At 40.2% G+C, this 27,398-nt stretch overlaps 1 protein-coding gene and 1 pseudogene across 2 annotated transcripts in view; one reads left to right on the top strand and one right to left on the bottom strand.

Moving 5' to 3' along the window:
- Positions 1 to 27,398, bottom strand: part of Zzef1 (zinc finger, ZZ-type with EF-hand domain 1) — a 121,716-nt gene that overhangs the window by 89,177 nt on the left and 5,141 nt on the right. For both annotated transcript variants that reach the window (XM_005399693.2, XM_005399694.2), the window contains exons 2-8: positions 17,580 to 17,724; positions 14,111 to 14,305; positions 11,536 to 11,707; positions 9,898 to 10,097; positions 8,307 to 8,517; positions 2,791 to 2,907; positions 1,708 to 1,886 (exon numbers count right to left, since the gene is read on the bottom strand). In XM_005399693.2, the coding sequence (XP_005399750.1) occupies positions 1,708 to 1,886; positions 2,791 to 2,907; positions 8,307 to 8,517; positions 9,898 to 10,097; positions 11,536 to 11,707; positions 14,111 to 14,305; positions 17,580 to 17,724 (1,219 nt within the window). The remainder of the gene's footprint in view (positions 1 to 1,707; positions 1,887 to 2,790; positions 2,908 to 8,306; positions 8,518 to 9,897; positions 10,098 to 11,535; positions 11,708 to 14,110; positions 14,306 to 17,579; positions 17,725 to 27,398) is intronic.
- Positions 4,503 to 6,668, top strand: LOC102028174 (annotated as a pseudogene).

Genomic DNA, 27,398 nt, shown 5'->3' with positions numbered 1-27,398 from the left:
AACCAAAAAAACAAATAAAAAATGCTGAGCATGGTGGTGGTGCACACCTATAATCCCAGCACTTGGGAGGCTCAGGCAAGAGGATCTCCATGAGTTGGAGGCCAGTCTGGGTTACATAGTGAGTTCAAGGCCAACTTGAACTACATAGCAAGACAGTGTCTCAAAAACTCAAAACCAAACCAAAGGATACATATATAAAATATATATTAAAAAAATTTATCTATGTATCTATCTTTCTATCTATCTATCTAGATGTATATGAAATCAATTATGCTTTAAGTCTTATTTATTTTTTCCTTCCAGGGCAGGTGTATGATCTGGCAACTTTCGGAGGTGGCACTGGGGGGCGGGTCCTGTGACCTGACTACACCCAGGGGCAGAAGATGACCGGCACCAGCAACAGTATCTAGCAGGGGCATCTCCGCAGTGGCCCAGGGCCCTGCTCTTCCAGCCTCAAGGCCCAGGCCTGGCCAGAGCTCTCAGTACTTCATAGTCCTTTGCCACTACTTCTCCCTGCCTCCTGCCAACCTGTGCTCCAGCCTGGCCAAGGTCTTCCCACCTCACCATCATTTCTTTAAAACATCTCCAGGGAGATATTAAAAATCAATTTTTGCTCTGATGATCTAAACTTATTTTTCTTTTAATAATATCAATTAACCTACTAATCTGAATCGTAAAATTTTCTGAAGAACAAACACTTCAGCTTCCTAATACCACCCAGAAATGTCTGCTCTGAGCCTCCACTTCTCCAGAAGAAAATACCTTTCCAAACACAGGAGGCAAACTGGATTTACAAGACATCAACTGTCTGACTTTAAAATTTAAAAATAAAACAAATCATGATGTCTTATTAAGACAAAGGTAGAAAAATCACAGTAATGCCTCTACTACTGAAGAGGACGGGATCTAATACCAAAGTGTGTGGACAGAAACTTTACCACCAGAGGCCAGGACAGCAAAGTAAGCTGTCCCTCACAGGCCATGGCAGTGGAGACTGGGAACAGCTTTATGGGTGCCTGTACTGAGAAGGACTGGGGGCCTATCTTCAGTCAGCAGAGAAGCACTATTGGGCCCCGGAGGGGAAGGCATGGGCATGAGTGCTTCTGCGCAGCTATCATAAGGATGCAGGGCTGAATTCTAAGTCAAGGATCCCTCTGTGGCATGTCTTGGCTAGCTTTCTCCTCCTAGATGAGAAGTACTGCAACTTTTCAAAATTTCTGACCAAACAATGAGACATTTCTGTTTTTCACCAAACATGACTATAGTCATAGGTCCACCACACCAAAAAGACTATGCCAGGGTGTGCAGCCCACGGGACACTGGGCGTCTTCTGCAGATCCTATCATACATGAACCAACATCCCCCTTCTCCCTACCAACTCCACTCAAAGGCTGGTGCTCAGAGGACATGGTCACAACTATATGGCACAACTACACTACAGTTTATAACTACAACTATATGGCCAACTACACTACAGTTTATAAACTACTGAAAAGACAGGAAGATGCCAGGAAGACACACAGTGAGGAGGGCTTTATGATCTGTCCACTGCTGGCATTTCCATATTCGAGGTCTTTTTTTTTTTTTTTGGTTTTTTTTTTTTGGTTTTTTTCTCCGGTACCGGGAACCAAACTCACGACATTGCGCTTGCCAGGCAGGCGCTTTGCCACTGAGCTAAATCCCCAGCCCCCATATTCGAGGTCTTACCATATTTGAGAAGCAGATTCTGACTGACTGAGGCCATGGATGAGATGAGGGATGAGGCATCATACTGTGTGTCTAGCTGGTCCGTGATAGTGCACAAAGAGCTCAGCACTTTGGCAACACTTCCTCTTGCTAGCGCAAAAGCCAGAAGAGTCAATTCTACTTCTGGGGTAGAACAGCAGCTAAAAAGAACAAAAAAAAATTTTTACCTCTTAACATGAGAAAACTCACAGCTCAAGCTCATGTAACCAATGACTCTAAGTAAAATTAACCTTCTATATGCTTTGTTTTTTATGTGTTTATCAAAAATACATTCTTAAAATCCTTAAGATAAGAGAAAATTAAATCAATCCGGGGGGCCAGGGAATTAACTCCTCACCTCTGCAAACTTAACCTAAATCTACATAAATACTGAATAACACTCAGAAGCCAAAAATTAATGACCCACTGCAGTGTCTGTGCTTTGAGAGAACTTGGGTAATGAATTGGTACAGCTAAAAAATTTAAGGAGTATTTCTTCAGAAGCATGAAAAATTTATTTTAGATGTACTCCTTTCACTCTTCTCTGCCTTTTTAAACACATTACCCTAAATCTTTTAAAACTATCTGGGTATCTCAAGGCCGGTCTGTAGTCTAATACAGTAATGTCCTCAGGGCTCACTGAGGCACAGCTGAGCATCTCTACATAAGTGTTCCCTTCTGTCAAGCTACTGGCTCACATAGGTGGATGATCATTTCATTTCTTCTCTTTAGCCCCTAAAAATGGACCATTTTTTCTTAATCTCTTTTTTCTTAATCTCTTAAAGGACACCCCTAAAAATGGTCCATTTTTAGGGGTGTCCTTTAAGAGATTAAGAAAAAAGTTTTAGAGCCAGGCGAGGTGGTACTCCCCTGTAATCCCAGCACTTGGGAGGCTGAGGCAGGAGGATCACTGGATTTGAAGTCAGCCTGGGCTACATAGTGAGTTGACGTTCAGCCTGAGCTATATAGTGAGACCCTGTCCTCCCCCAAAAAAAGCTTTAACATTTGTGAAAAATTTGAATGCCCTCCCCGCCAACAAACTGTGTGCCTCAGACTTGATTTTACCTGGTTATCCTTATGAGGAAGCTGTCCACTTCTTCCAGAACATTGGGAGACAGAAAGGTTGAGAAATCCGTCGATCCTGGTGAGAGGGAAAGTGGAGGCATGTGCTGCAGTGCCTTCCTAGAAAAGTTAATGTGGGAAATCAAAACAGAGCCAGCTATGAAGTTAAGATAAAATTACACTGTGAAATGTTTGTTTTGATTATTCCCTTGTGAGCCACCAGAGAGCATTCCTATGGAAAACCTGGTACACAGTACAGTGTAGCCTTTTGTCCCTGGGAGTCACAGTGCTGTTGTCTTCTGAACAGAGTAGCACCACCACAGTCTCCAGTCCTGCTCTGTTCCTGGGCTTTTCCACCCTCATGTCTGTTTTAATGCTCCTCTCTTCTCATCTCTTTATGTTTATCCTTCCGAATCCCCCAACAGTTTTGTCACCTCTGGACTAGCAATCACCTAACAAACTTATGCAACAAATGATTACTGAGTGCTACTATCTGCCAGCAACTGTACTAGGGGAGCGTACCACAACAAACTGAAAGGTATGCCAGAAATGTATTCAAAACACTCCTCAAAACTTTAGAGCTAACTGTCATTTTATGATAACAGTGAGAGTCCCTGAAACAATTTTTTTCTTTTTGGTACCAGGAATGGAACTCAGGGGCTTGCGCTTGCCAGGCAGGCACTTGTGCCACTGAGCTATATCCCCGTCTGAAACAATTTTATTTTTGCACTTAAAATACAGATAACTCAGCAAAGCTAACACTCCATTAACTTCCACTCTGTTCTGATTTCTTTCCTGTCCACCGGACACACCATCTGGGGGCTGCACTAGTATAGCAGCTACACTCAAATACAGCAGGTCAAGGAAGTCTAAAGCAGGGGAGTAGCATGCAATCATTTACTGAATTTATTTATGCTAATACAAATAAATATTTTTGCCACCAAATGTACTTTTCTTATTTTTTTCTCATTGATCTTTTTTACAATATATTTTTAAAGTTTAGAATAGTTTTATATCACTGATCCTTAGAAGTCAGGGGTGCATGAAAATACCATTGCAGATGCACTAGTATAACTGAGCAGGGATCTATCCGTTCACCAACAACTGGGCACATTTTCAGAAGCATAAGGGAGAGAGCTGTTCTTCCCCCTCCTGAAAATCCAGTCCCTGTGACAGAGCTGTGCAAGGGAGGCATGCAAGTGTTTTGGAGGCGGGAGGAGCCATGATGGCCTACAGTGGCATATGGAGACGGAGCAGGGTGAGAGTTATTTTCTCAAAGGGACATGCTAGGATGAAATGCAGGTGCCAATGGGGGCATAAGGACAGCCGGGTATAAGGGTGCAGGGGCTCAGGAAGAACAAGAAGGGCATCTGTGCACAGTAGCAGCTCTGAAGATATCAAAGATGAAGAGAGGGCCAGACAAAGGCACAGGTGATAGGACACCAGTTACACAGAGAGAGAGAGGGAGGAAATAAGTGCGTATATGAAGGGTGTTGGGAGCTGGGCTTCTCAGTAGCAGAGAGGGAAATTACAAAGCCAAAATTGCAGAAAATGAGAATGAACTATGAAATGCTAAATTAGAATTAAAAGAGTACTGGTGCACACTAAGTTTTTAGTAATATAGAAATAAACATAGGTATAAATATTTACACATATATACATGTGTATTACTTCTATACAGACATATACATCCTAGCTGTGTCCACTGAGAGGACATGGGAGACGCACTACCCAGACAGCAGTACGTTCAGTTTTGAAACACCATTCTCCATTAAAAGGAAACCTAATTCCTTTTCTCACTATGTAGCCCAGGCTGGCCGCGAACTCATGGCAATTCTCCTGTCTCAGCCTCCGAGGGCTGGGATTACAGGTGTGTACCACCACATCCAGCAGGAAACTTAATTCCTTAGAAAAATGGTTGATTCTAGGACTAAGACAAAGAACACTCAAAATAATCTTGCTATTTTTTTTTCTTTTTTGAGACAGGGTCTGGCTTTGTAATGCAGGGTGGGCTTGAACTCATTATGTAGCCCAGGATGGCCTCTAACTCACAGTGATCCTCTGCCTCAGTCTACCTGTACCACCACACTCGGCTTCTTACAGTATCTTATCCATAAATTAAGGAAGTAGTTGGGCACAGTGGTATATGTTGACAGTCCCAGCTACTTGGAACTAGGGAGGGAAAATCACTGAAGACTGAGTTTGAGACCAGCATAGGTAATACAGTGAGAACCTATCTAAAAAAAGAGACACAGGGAGAAAGGAAGTGTTCTAAGAACAAGGCGGATATGTCAAAAAGACACACAAGCCAGACTGAAGGGGTTGCCACCAGACAAATCTGGGACAAAATGAAATCAAAACTGTAGTTAATTATAACCCAGGGAATAAAACAGGAATCCATGAGTCCTTATTAACAAAAACAGAAAATCGGATGAGGAATAGGATGTTTACATAGTCTCAAAGCACTTCTGCACAAAATATTTATTAATTATGAAAGGAAAAATTACAGTGCAAAAACCTGGCAGACACCACTTTAATCCAGTGGTCGAAGATAATGTCACTGGCACTAGCAACGGAACAATGTGAAGCTACATGTCACTTGATGGGATGTCACGAGAGCGCCACATCACTTCTATGGTATTCCTGCCAGACACACAGATCCAAAGCTGTCCATGACTGAACATCAGCTAAACAAGCACTGCAGGACACTCTTCAAAATAACTGAGCTGTAATTTTCAAACGTCAAGGTCATGAAAGTCAAGAAAAGACTGAAGAATTGTTCCAGACTTAAAACTAAACAGATATGACAGTAAAATGCAAACTATAACTCTGAACTTGTTAGAAAAACATTACTTTCTGCCTGCTCCTCTGCCCCTGCCTGCTTCCCTCCCCTTAGACTGCCACCAGCCCGCGCACCACCTGGCTCCGTTACGGTGGCTCGCGGCCCCAGTATAGTGATTAGTGATGATGAACCAGGCTATGACCTGAATTTATTCTGCATCCTAATCATTACACTGCAGATTTGGAAAAGGTGTTTATTCCTTATGGCCTAGTTATGGACAGAACTGAAAGGCTTGCTTGAGATGTGATAAAGGAGGCGGGAGGCCATCACGTTGTTGCTCTCTGTGTTCTTAAGGGGGGCTTTAAAGTCTTTGCTGACCTGTTGGATTACATTATAGCACTGAATAGAAATTGTGATAAATCCATTCCTATAATTGTAGATTTTTCAGACTCAAGAGTTACTGTAATGACTAGTCAACAGGGGACAAAAGTAATTGGTGATGATTTCTCAATTTTAACTGGAAAGAATGTCTTGATTTCTTGGGTATGGTGGTACAAGCCTGTGATCTCAGCACTTGAGAGGCCAAGGCAGAAGACTGCTGCAAGTTCAAAGCCACCCTGGGCTCAATGTGAGTTCAAGGCCAGCCTGAACTGTATGGCAAGACCCTGTCGCAAAAAGATTTTTTTTAAAAAGAAAAGAAAACAATGTCCTGATCGTTAAGAATATAATTGAAACTGGCAAAATGATGAAAATATCACTTTCCTTGGTCAGGCAGTATAATCTAAAGATGGACAAGGTTGTAAGCTTGCTGGTGAAAAGGACCCCTTGAAGTGCTGGACATAGACCAGACTTAGCTGGATTTGAAATCCCAGACAAGTCTGTTGTTGAATATGCCCTTGACTATAATGAATACTTCAGGGATTTGCATCATGTTTATGTTATCAGTGAAACTGGAAAAGCCAAATACAAAGCCTAAGATGAGAGTGCAAGTCAAGATTAACACTTGACATTCATATCACCAGCATAATTACCAGATGTTCTAGTTTTGTGGCCATCTGTTTAACAAAGTTTTCTGCATGAACCTTCCAAGAATTTTATCTGTTTTGTATCTTAGAAATGTCAGCTGCTAGGTGCTGGGGATTTAGCTCAGCGGCAAAAGCACCTGCCTGGCAAGTGCAAGGTTGTGAGTTCGGTTCCCGGTACCAGAGAAAAACCAAAAAAAAAAAGAAATGTCAGTTGCTGCAGTTCTGAACTTTTATTTGCACTATGAGCCTACAGACTATCAGTTTCCTTTGGGTGGGTTGCTTACCTCTGAATGGAAAAAAACCTCATAAACTATACAACTATCAAATGAGAATACTGAAACCACAGCTGTAAGGAACATTTAAATAGAAAAAATATCAGTTTTTTAATTGGTATTTTAATTTTTGTATCTTCAGTAAAGAACAGAGATGACTGAATATTGTTCATTATATCACCATGTGCGTGAAAAAGCAGCAGTTTTTTTCTCTGATATCAGTGACAGGTTTTGTTCAGTTGAAAAAAAAACCTGTTTCAGTAGTGTTCACTCTTTTTTCCCAATGGTTCAAGATTATTTCCCATTAATCTTTGTCAACAGTTTCTCTTAAATGCAAATAAATAAATTTTTAAAAGTTAAAAAAAAAAAAAGATATTACTAGGACAACCTGTAAAGCCTGAATGGAGCCTGAGGATACGATGGCAGCAATATGTATCAATGTTAATTTCCTAATCTTGAAGGCTATCTTGTTTGTAGGAAATACTAAGTATTCAGGGACAACGGGGCACTAGGCTGGCAAATCAGTATCAAAAAATAAGAATTCTATGCCATATTTCAATAAGTTTAGAATGGTTTATAAAAATAACATTAAAGGAAAAAGGGTAAAAGAGCATGGTCACCTCTTATACTTTAGACCTAGCATTGCTACCAATGTTATTTGCTGAACAGTCTTATTTAATAGTGAAAGCAATCTCAAACGATATTTAGAGAATAAAATATTAGCAATCTCTCACAGGCTGGTACTTTGATAGCCTACATTAATAGCACTTAACTAAAAACTATCAGTTATTGAACCTACATACAATACTAACACTTCATTGCTACTGAAGCTGGTTGTGTTTGTCTTAAGTGTTACTAGTTTTTTGCCCTCATAATTCTTAAATAAAATTTTCAAAGGTGCTCTACATTTCAAAACAAATTAGTATCCTTAAAAAGATTTCACTCAGTGAATAGAGCTCTTGAATTGTGAGTCCAAAGACCTAGATTCAAATTTATCTCCATTGCATGGTTGTATGACTCACGAAGGTCACAATATCTCCTCATAAAATCAGGATAATTGAGGCAGGAACAGTGAACAGTGACATTTCAGTGTCAGTAGGCAAAATAACACAATTATTTGAAAATACTCTACTCAGTATGAAGTGTTACATAAATGTGTTCCCCAGTGGGTAAGGAACAGGCATAGCATGATTGAGCTCACAAGACTGAGGACCAAGAAGGTATGGAGGAACTGTGTGAAGCGGGGTGGGAAGGTCAGAACACGAATCAGAGAGAAGCTGAGGAGAAGAAGGAAGGGTGACTGTTATAAAAAGAAAACAGGTAGCCCCAGGGCTGAGCTGTACAGAAAGTCCCAATGTTAGAAGGCTCCTCAGGGACACTCCCTAGAGGGCTGGAGGAGAATGAGGGCATGCTGACTGGATGGTAAACAGAGCCACTTACTGAGTATTGTGCAGCACTGTCTGGACAAAGGCAGGATTCGTCTCCATAGAAGCAGTCACCAGAGATGTCAGCAGAGACCAATACCATATTGCAGAGGCATCTGAGACTGAGACACCGGACTTCTTTACTCTCTGAAAGCCAACAGCCCTCAGGCCATGAATCCTGGTGTCACATCCATCGCTGAGACAACGCTTTATGTTAATCTGAACATCTGTCAAGCACAAAGAACAAATTCAGTACTGGCTTAATTTCTTTAGTTCAGTAAATGCTAGGCTCTTGACTAAAAGCAAAATGATAATTGACATTGCAAAAAGGAAATTCTGAAGATACTCTTTGATGACATAAATAATGTGTGCTGGGGAACTAGTACACAATAAATTCGTCATAAAAACATTGATGGATCCAGGAAGTCATAAGGATCATGTATAAAACTGACAGTGGCTTATTACAAAATTTCTTAGGAACTTATGCATCTTGGAAATTACAGGGAGAGCATTTTATAAGTCCTGACATGGCAAGAATTTCCTGAATTCTTCCTAGAGTCTGAAATTGAGTTATAAAACAGTAACTGGCTTACAAGCAGTGTGAGAGTGTCTCTTTAATAACCAAGTCCAAACAGATGACACAGACATGACTCACTTTCAGGAGATGTCACAATTTCTTATTTGGGTCGGAGAGGAGGAGGTAAGAAGTTAAAAAGGACACAATTTAGAGAAAGAAGCACCATTACATAAGGCAGGAAGTTTCTACTCCACAAGCTTAACTACTTCTTTACTGATGGGAGAGATACAAAGACACTACCTCCCTAGGCCTCAGTTCCTTTGAGCAAAGTAAGAACACTTCTTTTGGCCCATAAAAGCATTAGAAGAAATGAGACAAACATGAAGCATTCCAGCTCCCTGAATGAAATATGCCTGGGAAGAAATCACAGAACTGTGATTATTTCCAAAATGCTATGTGTGCAGCAAGGTTATAATAGTATAATACTGGAAACAACTAAATGCCCATGAGTAAAAAGTGGGTTAAAATTAAGACACATTTTTACAACACTAAATAAAAGTGTTCATGAATATATGACATAAAAATACAACATTGAAAAATACAAAAGAACATAAACAGAATATCACTTTTGTAAAAAGATATTAGAGATAGATAGGTATATATAGATATATAAAGCTATATAATCCTTTTTAAGAAAAAATGTGTGTGTATGTCTGTGTATTTATACGCATGCACACATAAATATACAAGCACAAGAAATGGTTTGGAAGGCTCTATAGCAAGGTAGTCATAGTGAAATCCCTGGGTATAGGATATTGAGTATTTTTGTCTATTGTATTTTTCTAAATTTCTAAGGCAAACAAGAACAAAATACTTTAAAGAAAAGCCTTTATGGCTTTTTTCTAATTTATTTCTTTTTTTTCTTTTTTCTAATTTTTAAAAGCACATAATAGATGAAATAATGACCATTTTGTGTGCATCAGGGGAAGCAAATCAAATCTCAAAACTAAGGGCTTCTCCACTTCAGAGGTCCTCATGCTAAAAAATATTACTCTCCCTGTTTAACTCCGCCTCCCCTTGTTTGACTTACACAGCTGACTGATGTTGGCATTTTCCAGTAGTGTCACATAGCCAGTGACATTGCTGGGGATGTGCACATCTCGGACTTCCTGAAGGTCACCGGCACTCCTCCCTACAGCCACTGTCACCTGCTGTGGCATGTAGCTCTGGTCAGTGGCAGCCACTGCAATAGACAGGTGTCTAAGCACAACATCTGGCTTCATTTTTAAACTAAAAAACATAGAAGGCAGAAAAAAACAAATGTTTATATGGTTCAAGAACTGGTAGGCCCACAATTCTCATCTCAAAGATCTTATATTTGGTATACTCAAAGACTGATTTTCCTAATAGCATCTAAATTAAAATGTTTAGAGCCAGGCGTGGTGGTGCAGGCCTGTAATCTCAGCACTTGGGAGGCTGAAGCAGGAAGATTGTTGCAAGGTCAAGGACAGCCTGGACTATAAAATGAGTTCAAGACCAGCCTAAACTTCATAGTGAGACCATGTCTTAAAAAGGCCAAAAAAAAAAAAAAAAAAAGCTGACTATGATTTACAAAGTCCATAAAACCTTTCCAATTCTTGGAAAAAGCCTTTCAGTTCAAGATTAATATTATGTTTCCTTTCAAAGTAGTAGCATAGGCACAGAAGAACAATATGAACATTCTAAGAAAATTCCTTTACCTGGAAAGAAGCAAATTATAAACTGCATCCCAAAAATTGAGTATATTACTTCATGTACAAATTAATTAGATAGCTAAAGGTCAAATGCATCCTCGAAGAGAAAACAAGACAATTATTTCTATTTCCACCAACTGAAATTAGCCCATTTTCTGAGAGAACTGGTAAAAATTTAGATAGCTTCAGAATTTCTAGAAGTATTATACTTTACTGTCATCAACTCTACCCCAAGATTCCTGAGCATACCACTCTCTCTTCAAAACTAGCCATCTAAAAATTGAATTTTAAAAATGCACAGAAGGGATCTTGAAAGTAAAATCACAGGTGACATAAGAAAATTACTTGTCCCTTATAACTTTCCTGAGAAACTAGTGGAAGAATGTGAAATCAGTACAGTATTAGTCAAATGATAGTTCTGTCTTTAAAATATCAAGTAAAGAAATTATATGGTTATGGGTATGGTGGCACACACCTGTAATCCTAGCACTCAGGAGGCTGAGGTAGGAGGATTGCCATGAGTTTGAGGCCAGCCTGGGCTACAAAATACGTTCAAGGCCTGGCTGAGCTACATTAACAAGACCCTGCCTAAAAAAAAAAAAAAAAAAAAAAAGAGAGATTACATGTTTTGTGAATATATGAGCCAAGTTACATAATTTTACACAATTCCTTTTATTTGACTTATTTTTATTTGAATTTCTTTATTTAGTTATTTGTGTGGTATGGTGGATTGAATACAAGGTCTTCACACTATACTACATCCCCAACCCTTTTTAGAACTTTTTTTTTATCTTGAGACAGTCTTGTTAAGTTGCCCAGGCTGGACTCAAACTCAAGATCCTCCTGTCTCAGCTTCCCAGAGTACTGGGATTACAGGTTCCCTTTATGTGATTCTTAAAGCATCTTCACAGAGAGTCACAGCCACTCAAGATAAGAAAAAAACCTAGCCAGTTAAGTAGAAAACATTCGGAAAGTGATGAAAACACATCACACACCGGATCCAGTGTGAGCGGGCACTGCCATCTGACTGCCAGTAGGATGATGTTTCCCCATTTGTCATCTTGTCGATGTCTGCAGGGTTGGAGGATGTTTCTATATACGCATAGCATTTTGTAACTGACTTGAGTTTATCCATCTCTGGGCTTCTGATTAGATCTCCAGGGCTTTCTGTAGGAAGAACCAGCTTATCATGTAAACGTTTCTTTCACAAAAGGGGGAAAAAGTCTTTTAAAATATGTAACAAATATGCTTGGCACTTTGGCACTAGAAACAGTAATGCTTCTTAAACTCTTCTTCCAAAGAACCCACTGGCCAGGTATCACCCCATTATCTCATTATAACTTGTTATGGTTTGTGTCTGCACGTCCCCCCAAGGCCTCACTCAGTCACAGGGCAGCCTTTCAGAGTTTATGACTGATTCATGGTCCAATGTTGGGATTATGGGTGTGAGTGCTACACCCGCCCTAAGGCGGGTAGTTTGCATACAATGTAAGGAAGGGAAAAAGGCTGCTTGCTGCCCTCCCCCATCCCCTTTGCTCTTGTTGCTTTTGTTGTCTTGTTAAGTTGCCCAGGCTGGGCTCAGACTGCTGCCCTCTGCCATGTGCCACTCTGCCTTGGAGCCAGCTGATTACGAACTGAAACCTCCACAAACTGAGCTAAATAAACCTTTCCTTCCTTAATTTTGGGCGACAGGTATTTTGTCCCAGCAACGAGAGAAAACTAACGAAGACATAAGTCCAATACTTAAATCAATCAGTTTGCAAAACCATGCCAAAAGAAGAAAATGATGTCCTGCATTTTGAACTTACATTTCTTTAATTGTAACTAAGGCTTTTTAAGCCACTTGTGTTTCTGAGTATGCTCTTGTTTCTCTTCTATTTTCTTCTGGGTCATTGGTTACTTTATCAATTCATATATTTTACATACATTGTATGTGTACCTATATGCACATATAATAGCTAATATTTACTTGAGTGTTTACTGTGAGCCAGGAAATTTTCCATGGATTCTTTGTATATTTTTCATTTTAGAAATGAGGAAACTAAGGAAAAGATAGTTAAGCAATCTCCCAAGAGGAGAGTCAAACAAATCACTAATATGTTATAAAACATGTAATTTCACTTGTGTTTTGGCTCTGCTTATATTTTTTGCTGGAAAGAACTTTCAATTTTCAGTGGGGTATGGTGGTACACTCTTGTAATCCCACCACTCAGAAGGCCAAGGCAGGAGTATGGCAAGTTTGACACCATCCAGGGCTGCATAGAGATTTCAAGGCCAGCATGGACTACACAGCAAGACCCTGTATCAGAAAACCAACCAAACAAACAAACAAACAAAAACTTTAAATGTTCATATAGCCTAATTTATTAACCTTTTACTTCATAGATTCTAGTTTTCGTGCCTTGCTTGGAAAGGCTGTCTTGTGTCAGGACAGTAGCTACTCAGGAGGCTAAAGCAGAAGGATCATAAGTTCAAGGCCAGCACAGGCCATTTAGCAAGACTTTTTCACAAAACAGGAAATTTTTAAAGGGTAGGGATGTAGCTCAGTGGCCCCTGGGTTCAATCCCCAATATCACCACAATGAAGAAAAAAAAAAAAAAAGTCCCATATTTTATAAACGTGGAACTATTTTCTTCTGGTACTCTTACCATTGTCTTTCTAGCTGAACTTTTTGATTCATGTAAGATTTATTTTAGTGAATGAAATGGAATAAGAATCTAGGTGTATTTTTTCTCAAAGTGGCTAACCAGTTGCCCTAACCCTACTCTATGTAGACAGTTCACCTTTCCAAACCAATTTGTAAAACTGGTTTTATCCGGTTCTCTGTTCCCAAGTGTATCTGGACCTGTTTGTGGACTCTATTATATTCCAAAGACTTGTCTCTACACACCATTAACATATTATCCCCCCAACAAGTTTGTGGTGTCTTCCCTGTTTATTCAACAAATACTTCTTGAGTATCTACTATGTGACAGACATAGTTCCAGGTGCAAAGAATAAGGAATCAAACAAGACAGATAAAATGCAAGTAAATAAATAATGCTATCACTTCAGATAATGATAAGTGCTTTGCAGGCCATTAAACCTGCAAAGTTGGGCTGGGAATATAGCTCAGTGATAGAACACTTGCTTGGCAGATGAAAGGCTCTGGGTTTGAGCCCCAGTATTGGGGGGAAAAAAAACTGTCAAGTTGATAGTAAGCAGAAGGTTGGGAACTGGGGAATGGAGGGAAGGGGCATTAATTAGACAGAATAATGAGGAAAGGCATCCCTGATCAGGGGACTAAATGATGGGAAACTAAATTGCGTCAGGAAGGCAGGCAGGTAGGCATTCTTATGCTACAAACTGGCCACTGTTCTATTTTCAGGGATAAGGCAGGGAGAAGGATTGGCTCATCCTATTAATGAAATGTAGGTTTAGAAAAATGAAGATAAATCTTTTTTGGGGAAGGGGAGTACCAGGAATGGAACTCAGAACCTCACACTTGCCAGGCAGGTGCTGAGCCACTGAGTTCAACCCCATGCACATACCTTTTTCTTTTGGCACATACCCTGTCCTTTTTGTACATACCCTTTTCTTTTTGTACCAGTTGATCCAGAGACTCTTTCAAAACTGAAGACCGCATGGTGCACATGTTATTACAATGGTCCAACATTGGGTAGGGAATCACCGTGCTGGAGATCCGATTTCGATGCAGGAAGCGCAGTATCATTGACGAGTGCACACCAAGGCCCTCCTTTGACTCTGAAAATATGTCTATGAAACCTGCAGAGACAGAATCCATTTTTGGTGTTTTAGGGAAGCCATCACAATAATTTCCACATCCCTTGGGTGGTGACCTGTATGAACTGGCTGAATTAAATAAAGACATTAACAATCTTCACTGGTATTTTCAATTGTTATAATTTATAATCTAAGTAAGTTTTAAAGAAATGAACCACTAGCAATCTCAAATTAAGAATTTCATTTTAGTTGAACAGAATTTTAGATGTTGAACAATAATTGTTTTAACCAAACTTTAAAAATGTATAACACTTAAAATACTAACTACAGGTTTTAAAAGAAGTTTTGTACATAGGGCATAGGCTAGGAATAAAATTTCTGCATTAGACAGTGAAAGTGTTTTTATTTTGTTTGCTTTTTTCTTTTTCTTTCTTTTTTTTTTTTTTTTTTTTGTCTTTTTGAGACAGGGTCTCACTATACAGTTCAGGCTGACCTTGAGCTCACTTTGTAGCCCAGGCTGGCCTCAAACTCGCAGCAATCAGCTTCTCAAGTGCTGAAATTACAGATGCACACCACCACACCCAGTCACAACTACTTTTCTACTAAGCTAAATAAGACTAAAATAATGACAAAACAACTAGTGCTATTACCACAGTTGTGATGACATTTATATTTTGTAAGGTACTTGCACACACATCATTTTATGTGGTCCTCACAAGGTGAGTCGGTAGGCATGGAAAGTATAGGTGTCCTTGTTTTACAACTGAGAGAAATGAGACTCAAGTGACACACCAAGATGTAAACAAGAAAAAGGAAGGATGAAGAGTACCCTCTCTCACTTTCTCCTTCCACCATTTCAGGTCTTCCTTCCCAGTGTGATTCCTCTGAAGCAACATCTGCCTGCAATATCTGCTCAGATGTCCTATCAGGATGCATGAAGTGATATCCCTGACTGTCTCCCATGTACCATTACACAGCTAATCTGACGAAGACCCAAAACAGATCACATCTACTGCTGTATAAAATCCTTTCCTGGTTCCTCATAACCGAAATTAACATGCTTGGAATGAAATGCTCAGAACCCAAGATTGCTAGGGTTAAATGAAGCAAAGATAACCTGACAGCTTTTCCTGACACTCAGATAGGTTTGTAAATTTTGGATAGGGTTTTTTTTTTTCAACTTTCTAATTAATCATAACAAAAAGGGCATACAATTTTATTTCTTCATTAATTTTCAAAAACTGAAAACAACCATCTAAGCAGCACCTAGATCAATATTTCAGAAGTCTCTAGCAGGGAAGTTGTCTTTAACAGTAAAACAGGTTACTAGAGCAGAATGAAAGTCTATTAATTTTTAAGACGAAATAAGTTGAGGAGAAATTTTGCACTCAAAGCAGCCTATTTGGCTATATGTCCTACTCAAACCCTGGAGACTGCTGACTTCCAAAGACTAAAAAATCTAGGCAATCCCTTCCTACTCCACAGGGAGACCCAAGCCTCATGTTCAAAACACTGTTGAAGCTGCACTGATTTGCTCAGAATTCACATCAAAAAATAGTCTTATTCCTACAATGGGAAGTACTTCCAGATGCTAAACTATTTAGTAAATGGGTGAATTTGGTTCAATGAATTCAGTGAAGATGTACAAAATATACAAAAGGAACTAATTTTAGTGTGGGAGGACATTAGAGAGAGGGACCAGGAGTGTGAGATGCCAGCAGGAGTGTGAGATGCCACCAGAAGTGACCTCAGCTTAAAAAAGTTTGCCCTAAGACTGTGAAAATACAATTCTTTTAAACTGGGTGTTGACAGAAATTTTTTAATACAAAGTCCTAAGTCATGCGCCTGCTATGTAAGCAATGTGGGATCTGGCTCCCAACTTTTTCTCTACCTACTCACCTCACCACAGGCCCCCAGCACAGCAGTGCAATAGGTATTACTTATTAGTGGATACACTGATCGATACTCCTTTCCTATCCTCCCCAAAATCTCTCCAAGGTATCCAAATAAAGCTCCTGATGCTATTCACATGCTGGCAATAAAGGCTACAGTAACATATGAATGCTATGATAAAAGTTACCTAAGGGTAGTTCAAAGTATATTTTTAACTGCCATGAGACTAAGAAAAGTGTTCACATGTGTAATTTCCTATAATGCTCAATAAAAATGACATAATTAAAGATAACTTGAGTAGGAATGGAAACATGCCCTCTTCAATAAGACACAGAAACTATCCTGTCCTAGTTCAGTGTATCACTTCAGCATGAAGCCAGAGGGGCCAAGAGCAATCATATTTACATTTATCTGTCACATCTATTTATGACACCAAGTGCACGCAGCAGGAAAAGGGTTTTAGGTAATATAAACTGAGGCTAAAAGGATGATGTGCAAATTTTTTGGTTTTTTTTTTTTTTCCCTTTCAAACTCAACTGTCTTTTTGCTTAAAAAATGAAGCGTAATTTTATTCTGATTCTATCTTGACATAAATCTGAGCCCCTAAAGGAAACTATGCAAAATCAAAGGCCAAATTTCTCATAGGTACAATGTAGAAGCAACAATTCTTATGTTTAAGCTATTTTTATTCTTAAATTTCAGAGTAATAGCTGTCTAAAACACAGCAAAAACATGAAATTCTTACTAAGTACCAAAAAAGAAAAAATGTCAAATGTGAGGGCACAACAGAAATAAGAGACAAGGTCCTCTTTCTCATGGAGCTCATAGACAGGAGTAAAGACAGATATTTAACAATACCTGACTGACGTATTAATTACAGTGGTGATAGATCCTAAAAACAGAAATGCAAAATGCTGAGAGAATATACAGCAGGGGACAGGGAAGGCTTCTTAAGACACTGAATAGGGAGACCCACTAAGGAAGTCAGTCTCCTAACAAAGGTTCATAAAAATGGTAGAACTGAACTGGGCATGGTAGTACAGGCCTCTAATCCCAGTACCTGGGAGGCTGAGATAAAGGGATTATAAATTTCAGACCAGCCTGGGTTATATACTGAGTTCCAGGCCAGCCTGGACTATATAACAAGACTGTATCTAACATACACACACCCCCCCGCAAAAAAAAGGGAGGAAAGAAAAAATTACATCGTGAGTAATCTCAAAAAACAAAAAGTAGAACTGCCCAGACATCATGGTATTGGGAAATGAAAGAGATAACCACACTGAAAGCTAGTTCAGTGCTTTTAGAGAGCTTACTTCCTGATGCCCGCAAGATTGCCTAATTTTAATTGGTAAAACAGCAAAGTTCATTTGGAGTCTAAGTGAGTAGTCTACTGCATTCAGTGTGCATACAAGAGCCTTACCTGGAACAAGAGAGCAGGCTTGTAGTTGTCTGATAATGTGGCTCAATTCCCCTTGAAGATTGGCTCCACTGGAATTCTTGAGGGCCTCCAACATGTTCTCAGCATCAACTGTACCATCACCTTCTGCGTCAAACTGGGCAAAGGCCTATAAGGTGACAGATGTAAGAAAATCAGACATGTCCTAGTTCTTTTTAAAACAATTTTGAGAATCAGTGATTATCTTAAATTTTATTTTATTATTTTGGTTGCAGGGAAAAGAGTCCACATATATCATTCAAAGAAACAATTCCTATCCGTAACTCATTGTGCTTTGCAGCACATATGTATACAAGTATACACACATACACAATTTTATCATCTTGCCTCTCCTCTAAAAGAGTATGTCTGCTCCTTTTCCCACAAATAATTTCAACCGAAATTTTGCAGTAAACACTGCAAAAATTTTCAGTTGGTTGCAGAGTGTCAAATGCAAAGTAAAAATTAGAGTTGGCTTAGGGTAGCACATCAGGATTTTTAAACACTCTTTGGACAAAATCTAACTTGGTTTACTTGTTTCACAGCCCTGTTTTCACTAATCTTTAAGTATAATCTACCCTGCTCCTTGCCCATGTGGGACCACCTGGGGAAAATGGTACAGCACAGGATTCGGTTTAAATTCTGCTCTGTCCCTCTGTGTGACTTTACATGAGTTTCTTTATCTGCAGAAACTTTAGCTTCTTGAACTGAGAGATGGAGTAGATATTACTGAATTCACAGCTGCTGCTTGGCTGAGGAACAAGTGAAGTGTGATACGATGACAGCCATCAGCAATGCAAACACTGCTCCCCTTCTGTCTCATCTGCAGCTGAGGGTGTCCCTGACTCTACTCTGTCCCACAGCCTCCAAAACTTTCTTCACAGACCAAGTGCACTCTTCCCGCAGAGCTCAAGTCCTCCCTCATCACGGCTTCTGTTCTGCTGCTTACAGACACATGCACTCTCACATCTCTTCACCATGAAACGCTCCGCGTCCTCTGCCTTCCTTAGTTCTCTGCTCTGTAAAGTACAGAAATATCCCATTGAGGTTTCCTTGCAAACATAATACCCCTATTTCAATCCCCTCATAAATCTTGGAACAGTGCAGTATTCAATAAGAACAAATGGGGGCTGGGGATTTAGCTCAGCGGTAAAAGCACCTGCCTGGCAAGTGCAAAGTCGTGAGTTCGGTTCCCGGTACCGGAGAAAAACCAAAAAAAAAAAAAAAAAAGAACAAATGCAAAAACTTCTGTTTGGCCCCCAAAACCATGGATGTGAACATAGGATGAGGGATAGCGAACTCAGAAGTAACATGTGAAGCAAAGATTATAGGATTATTTTTGCCTCTATACAACCTGACAAAATTATCCAAAAGTTAACAGGATCAAAGACTACACTAACCAAGGTACAGTGTTCAACAGGGAAAAAGTTATTTTTGTTCTACTCTGTTTAGACACAATTAGGAAAGCTGAGTAAAGATACACACCAAAAGGAAACAGTGGAAAGAAGAGAGAAACCATGATAGAGAAAAGCACAGAAACTGCCCCTGTGTTCACCCCTAGCGGCTACAGGTGAAGGAAACCATGACCTCTTCATTAGCGACACTATTACTGTGTGCTGGGAATTGAACCCAGGGCCTCATGCACGTTAGGCAAGTGCTCTCCCACTGGGGGACCATGGAATCTTTACAAAGGAGGAGAAAGGACTGGGAGTAACAGAATTCTTCTCTTCAAATATAGTGGGAAACATAAACTGTATGGGAAGGAGGGAAGAAGCAATTAAAATCTTCATTAAATAGAAGTTTAAAGGCAAGAGATGTGTGGGCATGGTGGCCCTCGCCTGTAATCCCAGCCCTCAGGAGGCAGGGATAGGAGGATTGCTGAGTTTGAGGCCAGTGTGGGCTACATACTGAGCTCAAGTCAGCCTGAACTGCATCGTGAGACCCTGTCTCAAAACAAAAACAAAACTGGGATGAGGTCAAAATAAAAGTGCAGTTGTTTGTTGCCAGTGCAGTACAAAGATTAACTAGAAGGCTCTGGAAAGCAATGTCCACCCCTCTTCTCTGGGCTTCAGAGTAACAGTGGGCAACCAGCCTTCATAGGTTTGCAAAGAAGTCACGCTGAACAAATACACTTACCTCTACTCCCTCCCAAAGTCCTACTATGATACCATAAAGGGATCTGGTGGACTGTTTTTGGTTTTTAGCACATGTGCACACCTGTAATCCCAACTACTCAGAAGGCTAATGTAGCCAGGCATGGTGACGCACGCCTGTAATCCCAGCACTCTGGAGGCTGAGGCAGGAGGACCGTTGCAAGTTCGAGGCTAGCCTGGGCTACAAAGTGAGCTCAACTGCATAGTGAGACCCTGTCTCAAAAAGACCAAAAAAAAAAAAAAAAAGGCTAATGCAGAACACAGTGAGACTCTATCTCAAAAAATAAATAAATAAATAGATGAACAAAAGCACAATGACAAAGAGAGTAGGAAGTGATGCAAGAGTTACAAAAGAAGCTGAGAAACAGACAGACGGGTAGTACCAAGTTGGATGACCCAAAAAGTAGAATCCTAAACTGCAAGTTAGCAATAGTAAGGAGCAAGCGGCTTTATTTACACTGCAGGAAATTGGTAGCAACAAGTGCTGTTGAAAGTGGCGCTGATTAGTGAAAGGTCTGTTTTAGAAAGCAGTTAGAAATTACTAGATAAAGCCGGGCATGGTAGCGCACATGCCTGTAATCCCAGCATTTGGGAGGCTGAGGCAGAGGATCCCTGTGAGTTTGAGGCCAGCCTGTACTACAAAGTGAGTTCAAGGCCAGCCTGCACTGCATAGTGAAACCCTGTTTCAAAGACAAAAAAAAGGAGGGGCCAGGGATATAGCTCAGCGGCACAGTACCTGCAAAAAAAAAAAGGAAAAGGAAAAAAAGGAAGAAATTAATTACTGGACAAACACTGATTTTTTTAAGAATTTTTATTTTAAATACTGATCTCGCCCCGTGTCACCTTATGATACCTATCAGCGTGTGAGCATGGGCAGTCTCTCCGCCCATGTGGCCGTTGTCTGTGTGCGGTGGGAGACACTGAGTCTCTGGTTTTCCTTGGTAGCAGGGTCAAGGGCCATGCTGCCCTACAGTGAAAAGAGCTTTGTTTGGAAAAGAGCTTTGGAGTCAGGCAGACCATGGATAAATTCTGGTTCTGCTATGCACTATCTGTGGTCATTTTTATTTTCCTGGGCCCAAGGATCATATGTTGACCTCTGTTGTTTCTGCTGAAGTTAATACAAACGGAGAAAGAAAGGAAGAGCCGGGGATATAGCTCAGTGGCACAGTGTTTGCCTGGCAAGCATGAGAGCCTGAGTTCAATTCCTGATACCATAAAAAAATAAAAATAAAAAAAAAAGAGAGACGAAGGAAGGAAGGAAGGAAGGATTACTGAATAAACTTTTTTCTTTTAAATGCTGATCTTAAGGGGTCACTGGGTGGTGGTTTTTTTTTTTCATTTTGTTCTTTGGTTTTTTTGAGTCAAGGTCTTGCTATGTAGTTGAGTTTTAACCTTGAACTCAGTATGTAGTCCAGGCTGGCCTTGAACTCACAACCATCTTTCCTCCCCAGTACTGGGATTACAAATATGCACCACCATACCTGGCCTGTTTTCTTTTTGAGATAAAGAGATACTAGAATTGGTGTTGTTTTTTTTTTTTTTTTAAGAAATCTTACCTTTTAGAAATACATAATAATTTATAGATAAAATGTCAAGATATTCTTCAAAATACATTGGGTGGGAGGAGAAACAGGTAGGGTTTAGATCAAATAAAATTGGCCCTGAGTTGGTAAGTAATGAAACCAGTTAGTGGAAATGTGGGAGTCATTCTATGCTTACCTTTACCTTCCTGTATTTAAATTTTTCCATAGGGGAAAAGAAAGACAGATTCTCCTCTCCAATCTTGGTACAAGCCCAAGTTGATTCTCTAGAGAGGACAGAGTAGGAAGTATGGGACACATCTGAAAGTGAGAATACCATCTAAAAATAGGAGGCTTGATGTTTACTTGCTACATGTTTATAGATTCCCTCAGGGTTTCCAGAATGTTAGCAGACAGGCTCATTACCTTCTAGGCAGGAGACTGGAAAAGTCTTTTCTGAGGAACCTGACTAGCCCAAGGGAATAGACCTATAGATCCTGACACGGAACTTCCAATGAAAGGGCTCAGTCAATTAATACAGAGAGGTTTTCCAGTTGTCAAACCAGGCACACATAGCATCCAGGCTTTTTATCCTTCTTTGCGAGTGTGTGTGTGTGTGTGTGTGTGTGTGTGTGTTACTGAGGGTTAAACCTAGGCCTTTCCACTGAGCTACTTTTTTTATAGCCGTTGTCTTTTTTTTTTTTTTGGTACCGGAAATTGAACTCATGACCTCGCGCTTGCCAGACAGGCTCTCTGCCCCTGAGCTATATCCCCAGCCCTAAGCTACCTTTTTAATGAGACAATGTTACACTAACTTTTTCAGGCTGGGCTTGAACTTGCAATCTTCCTGCCTCAGCCTCCCAGAGTGCTTGGATTACAGGTGTGTGCCACCATGCCTGGCTCTGCATCCCCTACTACCCCAACACACATGCACTTTTTTTTTTCTTTTGTGTGCTGGAGATTGAACCCAGGGCCTTATGCATGCTGGATAAGCACTCTACCACTGAGCTAAACCCAGACCATAATCCCTAATTCTCCAACGAGTGGACAGTCAAGAACCACCAAACATTTGAAAAAAGCCTTAACATTAAACATAGGAAAAATAGTACTGAGGATTTAGGTCAGTGGTAGAATACCTGCCTAGCATGCACGAGGCCCTATCTTCAACCCTCGGCACTGTAAAAAAGAAAAAAGAAACAGAAAAAAGCAATTAGAAGAAAGATTATGTAGGAAGAAGAAAACCTCAAAAGATGATCAACATTTTCAGAGAAATGTTTGAAAAGATATTTTTCATATGAACTTCACTGAGGTATATAAGTGACTCATAAAATCCACTCTATTAAAATGCACAATTCAGTAGAACTTGGTATCTTCAGAGTTGTGCCACCACCACCATCACCAGTATGTGATTAAAAAAAAAAAAAAAGACATACTGCAACCATGAAAGACCAGGATACTATTACTAAAAGCAGGATAGTGAGAAAAATTTTAAATGGTTTTTAAAATTAAAATATCACCAAAAAAATTAAAATCTAATAGCAAGGTTGAAAGGTCAAGTTAATGTAAGGGTCCAGAAAATAGAGAAAAAGGCCAAAATGTTAGAAATCAGAAGAGAAGAGAAAAAATTAGGGGACTGGCCCAAGAAGTTGTACCATGAGTTTCATGAGTTGGAGAAAGATGGAACATGAAAACATAGGGAAGGAAATCAAAAGAGTTATGACTCAAGATAAATTCCCCAAACTGAAGGATGTGAATTTGGAGGCTGAAGGAACTGAATAACCTATACAACAGAAGAGAATACATCATAATAGAATCTTATAACAATGCAGGGAAAGAGAAGTTCTTATATACGGGCAAGAGAAAGTTTCCTCATAAAAGGTCAGGGTGGATTCAGAGCGCATTCAGTAGTCACCATGGAAGCAAGAAGGCACTTACAGCAATGCCTTAGCATTCTTGAGGGGTTCTGAACCCAAAATCAGTACTCAGCCAAAATGCTAAACTACAAACAAAACTATTCGCCAGGCCTGGTGGCATATACCTGTAATCCTAACACTCAGGAGGCTGAGACAGGAGGATTGAAGCAAGTTTAAGGCTGGTCTGGGCTACATAGTAAGTTCAAGGCCATCCTGAACTACATAGCAAGACGCTGTCAGAAACAAGCAAGCAAACAAGAAAGAAAAAGTTAAGCACAACCAAATATAAGAAGTGAGAAGGGAGGTTACACAGAAGCACAGTATCTATCCATCCTGAGGCCCAATGGTGTGAATACTACATTCAGGTACTACTTCCCAGCTTTTCAGTGTTATAGCATACTGAGAAAATAATAAATTTGTATGACTCAAGAGCTAAGGGATTAGCACAGCTGCAACCCATTTGGTTGGAAATGACACATGGATTAGGGAACTCTAAATTAATGTTTGAGTATTTGCTAGATTCCAGGCACTGTGCAAAACATTTTAAGCATAATAATATCATTAATTTCTCATAACAATAATGATATTATTAATGCCTCATTTCATAGCTGTATAGTGATGTCGGGAAACTTGCCTGAGGCCTTAAAGCTGGTTTTGAATCAAGGCTCCAAGACTCCATTTTTCTTCCTTTGATCAGAAAACCTTTGAGATTCTTTCTAGTCTAGAGTCCACCTGCTTAAAACCTCTTAGCTCCATCCCTTTCTTCCACCCACACTCCACAGAATCTGCACTCTAAGGAATTTGCACTCTGTACCCACTGCCCAGGTTAACTCTTATCAGTCCTATCAGTGTGCCTTGCTCTCTCTTAATCTCAAAGTGGCACTCAAGTCCTAGTTCCAAGAAAAATTCTATACGTTTAGGTGTTACCAGCAACCAACTGCTGTATGGCTCACAATTTCCCATGCAGCTCCTAGTGTGTATCATGAATGAGAATTCTATATAAGCAAGACTATAAAATTGATTATATTCTTGCTATTTTTAATATATTCTGTTGATTACCACATCTTTACTAACAGCTTCCTCCCAAATATATGTGATTTTCTAACACTCCATGATTATCCTTAAAGAAATGTTTGGGTTACTTAATATCTACCTTTGTTTTATGGGACTTCACACAGCAATTCATTCAACACTGAGACTCACCCTATCTTAATTACATTTCTCTCATTGCTGAGACGAAATACCTGACAGCCAAAATTAAGGAAGTAAAGGTTTATTTAGCTCACAGTTTGTGAGGTTTCAGTCCATACTCGGCTGGCTCCAAGGCAGGGTGGCACATGGCAGAGTGCAACAGTTCATGGTGGCGGAAAACAGCAAAAGCAAAAGGGGGAGGAGCTGAGAAAGCAAGCCTCATTCCTTCCCTTATATTGTATGCAGGCTACCTGCCCCAGGATGAGTGTAGCAAACACACCCATAATCCCAGCACTGGACCATGAATCAATCACAGACTCTACAAGTCCACACCCATGACTGCTTGAGGCTTTGGGGGGACATCTAGACACAAACCATAACACAGCCATTATACATATACCTAAGGTTACGGATATAAATATGACAAGGACATAGTCTTTGCCCTCCAAAAATCTTATCCTAAAAGATCTGTAAATCAATAGCAAGTGTAATAAATGTAATAATTATAACAGAAGGGATAAACTACTATAAAGGGTAATATTTACTGAACACTTACTATGCACCAGGCAGTTCTATGTACTTCACTTGGACTAATTCAACTTTACATAACAAACCCCAAAATAGGTACTACCATTTACTGGTGAAAAGTGGGTATTTTGTTCAAGGTCACATGGTTAATGATGGTGCTTGGATTTGATTCTTCATCTTTTGATTCTGGACCCCACACTATCAACGACAGTCCAAATGACAGTCCAGAGACCAGAAGTGCAAGAGGAAATGGGGCATTCAGGAGAATGATCCAGAGAAAACAGTCCTAAAACTGACCTTAAGTTGACAACTACAAGTTCAAAAGCATAAGAAAAGGAAGAGGCCAGCCCAGGTAGAGGGGGCAGAGTGTGCACACAGACACAGAGTGCAAAGTAGGTGGTACAAATGACAAACTGCCTGCTGTGGCTGGAAAGGAAGCAGGGGTAGGAGATGGAGAGATGGACAGAGCTCAGAATAAACAAATTCTAGAAGACCTGATGACAAACTCAGACACTACAGCAAGGGCACTCGAGGGCCACTGGAGAACATTAAGGGTTGAGAGGATAGATCATCCCAGATCTGTACAAACCCTCATGCTGGAACGGACCTACGAATGTCTTAAAGCACCGGCCTTTGTGTTTCTCCGGTGCCTCTGTAAGTGGGCAGCCACTGTTATATAAATCAGTGATGAAAAGCTCACATCCTCTGGTAAGTTCTGCAGCAGTAACTCTCTTTCCCTACAATGAATGGAAATCTGACTCCCAGAAACTACGGGGCTGCTCAGAACACATTTGATCCATCTGCCCCAAGACAGTCCTCCGACCACTGCTAACAGTGATCATGTCTTCTGAGTCTCCCCCAGCCCCTCCATTCCTTCAACCAGTTCTCATTTGGAATGGTTTCAGACTCACCTCATCGTAGTTGCACCCTTTGGGCTCCCTCCAGTTTCCCAGTAAATTCACAGCAGTGCTTCTCAAGTTTTACAGGATGCTCCACCACAAGAGGCACATTTAATTGTATTATAAGAAACCCAGTACAAATATACTTGATTATGAAAGTTTCATGAAGCAACATAACTTTCATCAAATATGATATACTCTGATACTTTCTATTCCACTCTATTCTGCTTCATTTTTTTTAACATGTAGGTTAAGACTCACTCCGTAGATTTCCAACCCACTAAGGAGATGATCTGAAACACACTGCTTTGTAAGGCAGGGCTAAAACTGAACTCAGTACACTAGGTATAATCTAGTAGCACAAAATGGAACAAGTCTACACTTTGCCTCTCTAAAACTAATGAACCCAATACCCATCTCCATGCATTTGGTAACCTGATCTGCTACACTCTTCTTTTCCCTCCTCTGAGTCAGGCTTCTTCCTTTAACATCTTCCCACTAGTGCTCTGCCATCCACATACATGATAACTTCTCAGGCAGCACCCAAGGGCAAGCATTATGACAGGCATCATGTGGAGAGATAAGAAATGTAATAGGATCAGACAGAGAGGAAACTTGTGTCAGAGTTACCACTTACACTTTGTGACACCTGGGACAAGCTGTGGTCTTCCTTAGGTCTCAATTCCTCATCCCACTCAAACTGTCTTTGCCATAGCCTGCTGTAATGAACCCAAAGACCACAAACAAGGACAGGCGTGGTAGCACACACCTGTACTCCCAGTACTCAGAAGGCTGAGGCAGGAGGGTCACCAAAAGTTCAAGGCCAGCCTAGGCTACACAGTGAGTTCAAGATCAGCCTGAACTACATAGTGAGACCCTGTCTCAAAAAAACAAAAAACAAAGTAACAAAACCCACAACAACAAAGGATCGTGAACTAGATAATGCAAAGTAAACTGCAAAAAAAAATTATTACAATCTACTTAGACCACTGTATGGGTCCATATTACAGTAAGAGACAGAAAAATGGGCTGGATTTCCATCCATGTACATTGGCTTGAAGACAGCATGAGGTAGCATGAGTATTCAGATCCCCATCTAGTCCCGTCTGAAATTTTTAACCACTACTGAGATCACGTCTACACTGCATACATGAGAATGAAGACCACTATCATCACACACCAGCACTGTGGGCTTAGACCAGCAGAATGCAATGCACTGGCCTAAGTAGGAAGGCTGGATGCTGGATCAACTTAAGAGAAACACACTCCATCAGAAGCCAAAACATCTGGATCTAGTCCCAGTTCCACCACTTGTTGACTGGACAGATCACTTGTCCATTTAAGGACTCAATTTGCTCATCTGTAAGACTGTCTCATGCTCCTTGTCTAAGTAAGGATTTTAAATGGCTATCACACAGCAGCTCCAGTAAACATCATCAGAGAAAAATAACACTATTCATTACACCATTCATGAATGTTTAGTGTGCCAGGCACCATTTTAGATGCTTTACAAGAACTAACACATTAATCCTGACGCAAATTACATAAGGCAGATATCATTCTGCTCATTTTACAAGTGAGGCCACTGAGACACAAGCAT

The sequence above is a fragment of the Chinchilla lanigera genome, unplaced genomic scaffold (assembly GCF_000276665.1).
Source record: "Chinchilla lanigera isolate Chin_1 unplaced genomic scaffold, ChiLan1.0 scaffold00066, whole genome shotgun sequence".
NCBI classification, from domain to species: Eukaryota; Metazoa; Chordata; class Mammalia; order Rodentia; family Chinchillidae; genus Chinchilla; species Chinchilla lanigera.
This window is presented reverse-complemented; position numbering and strand designations above follow the sequence as displayed.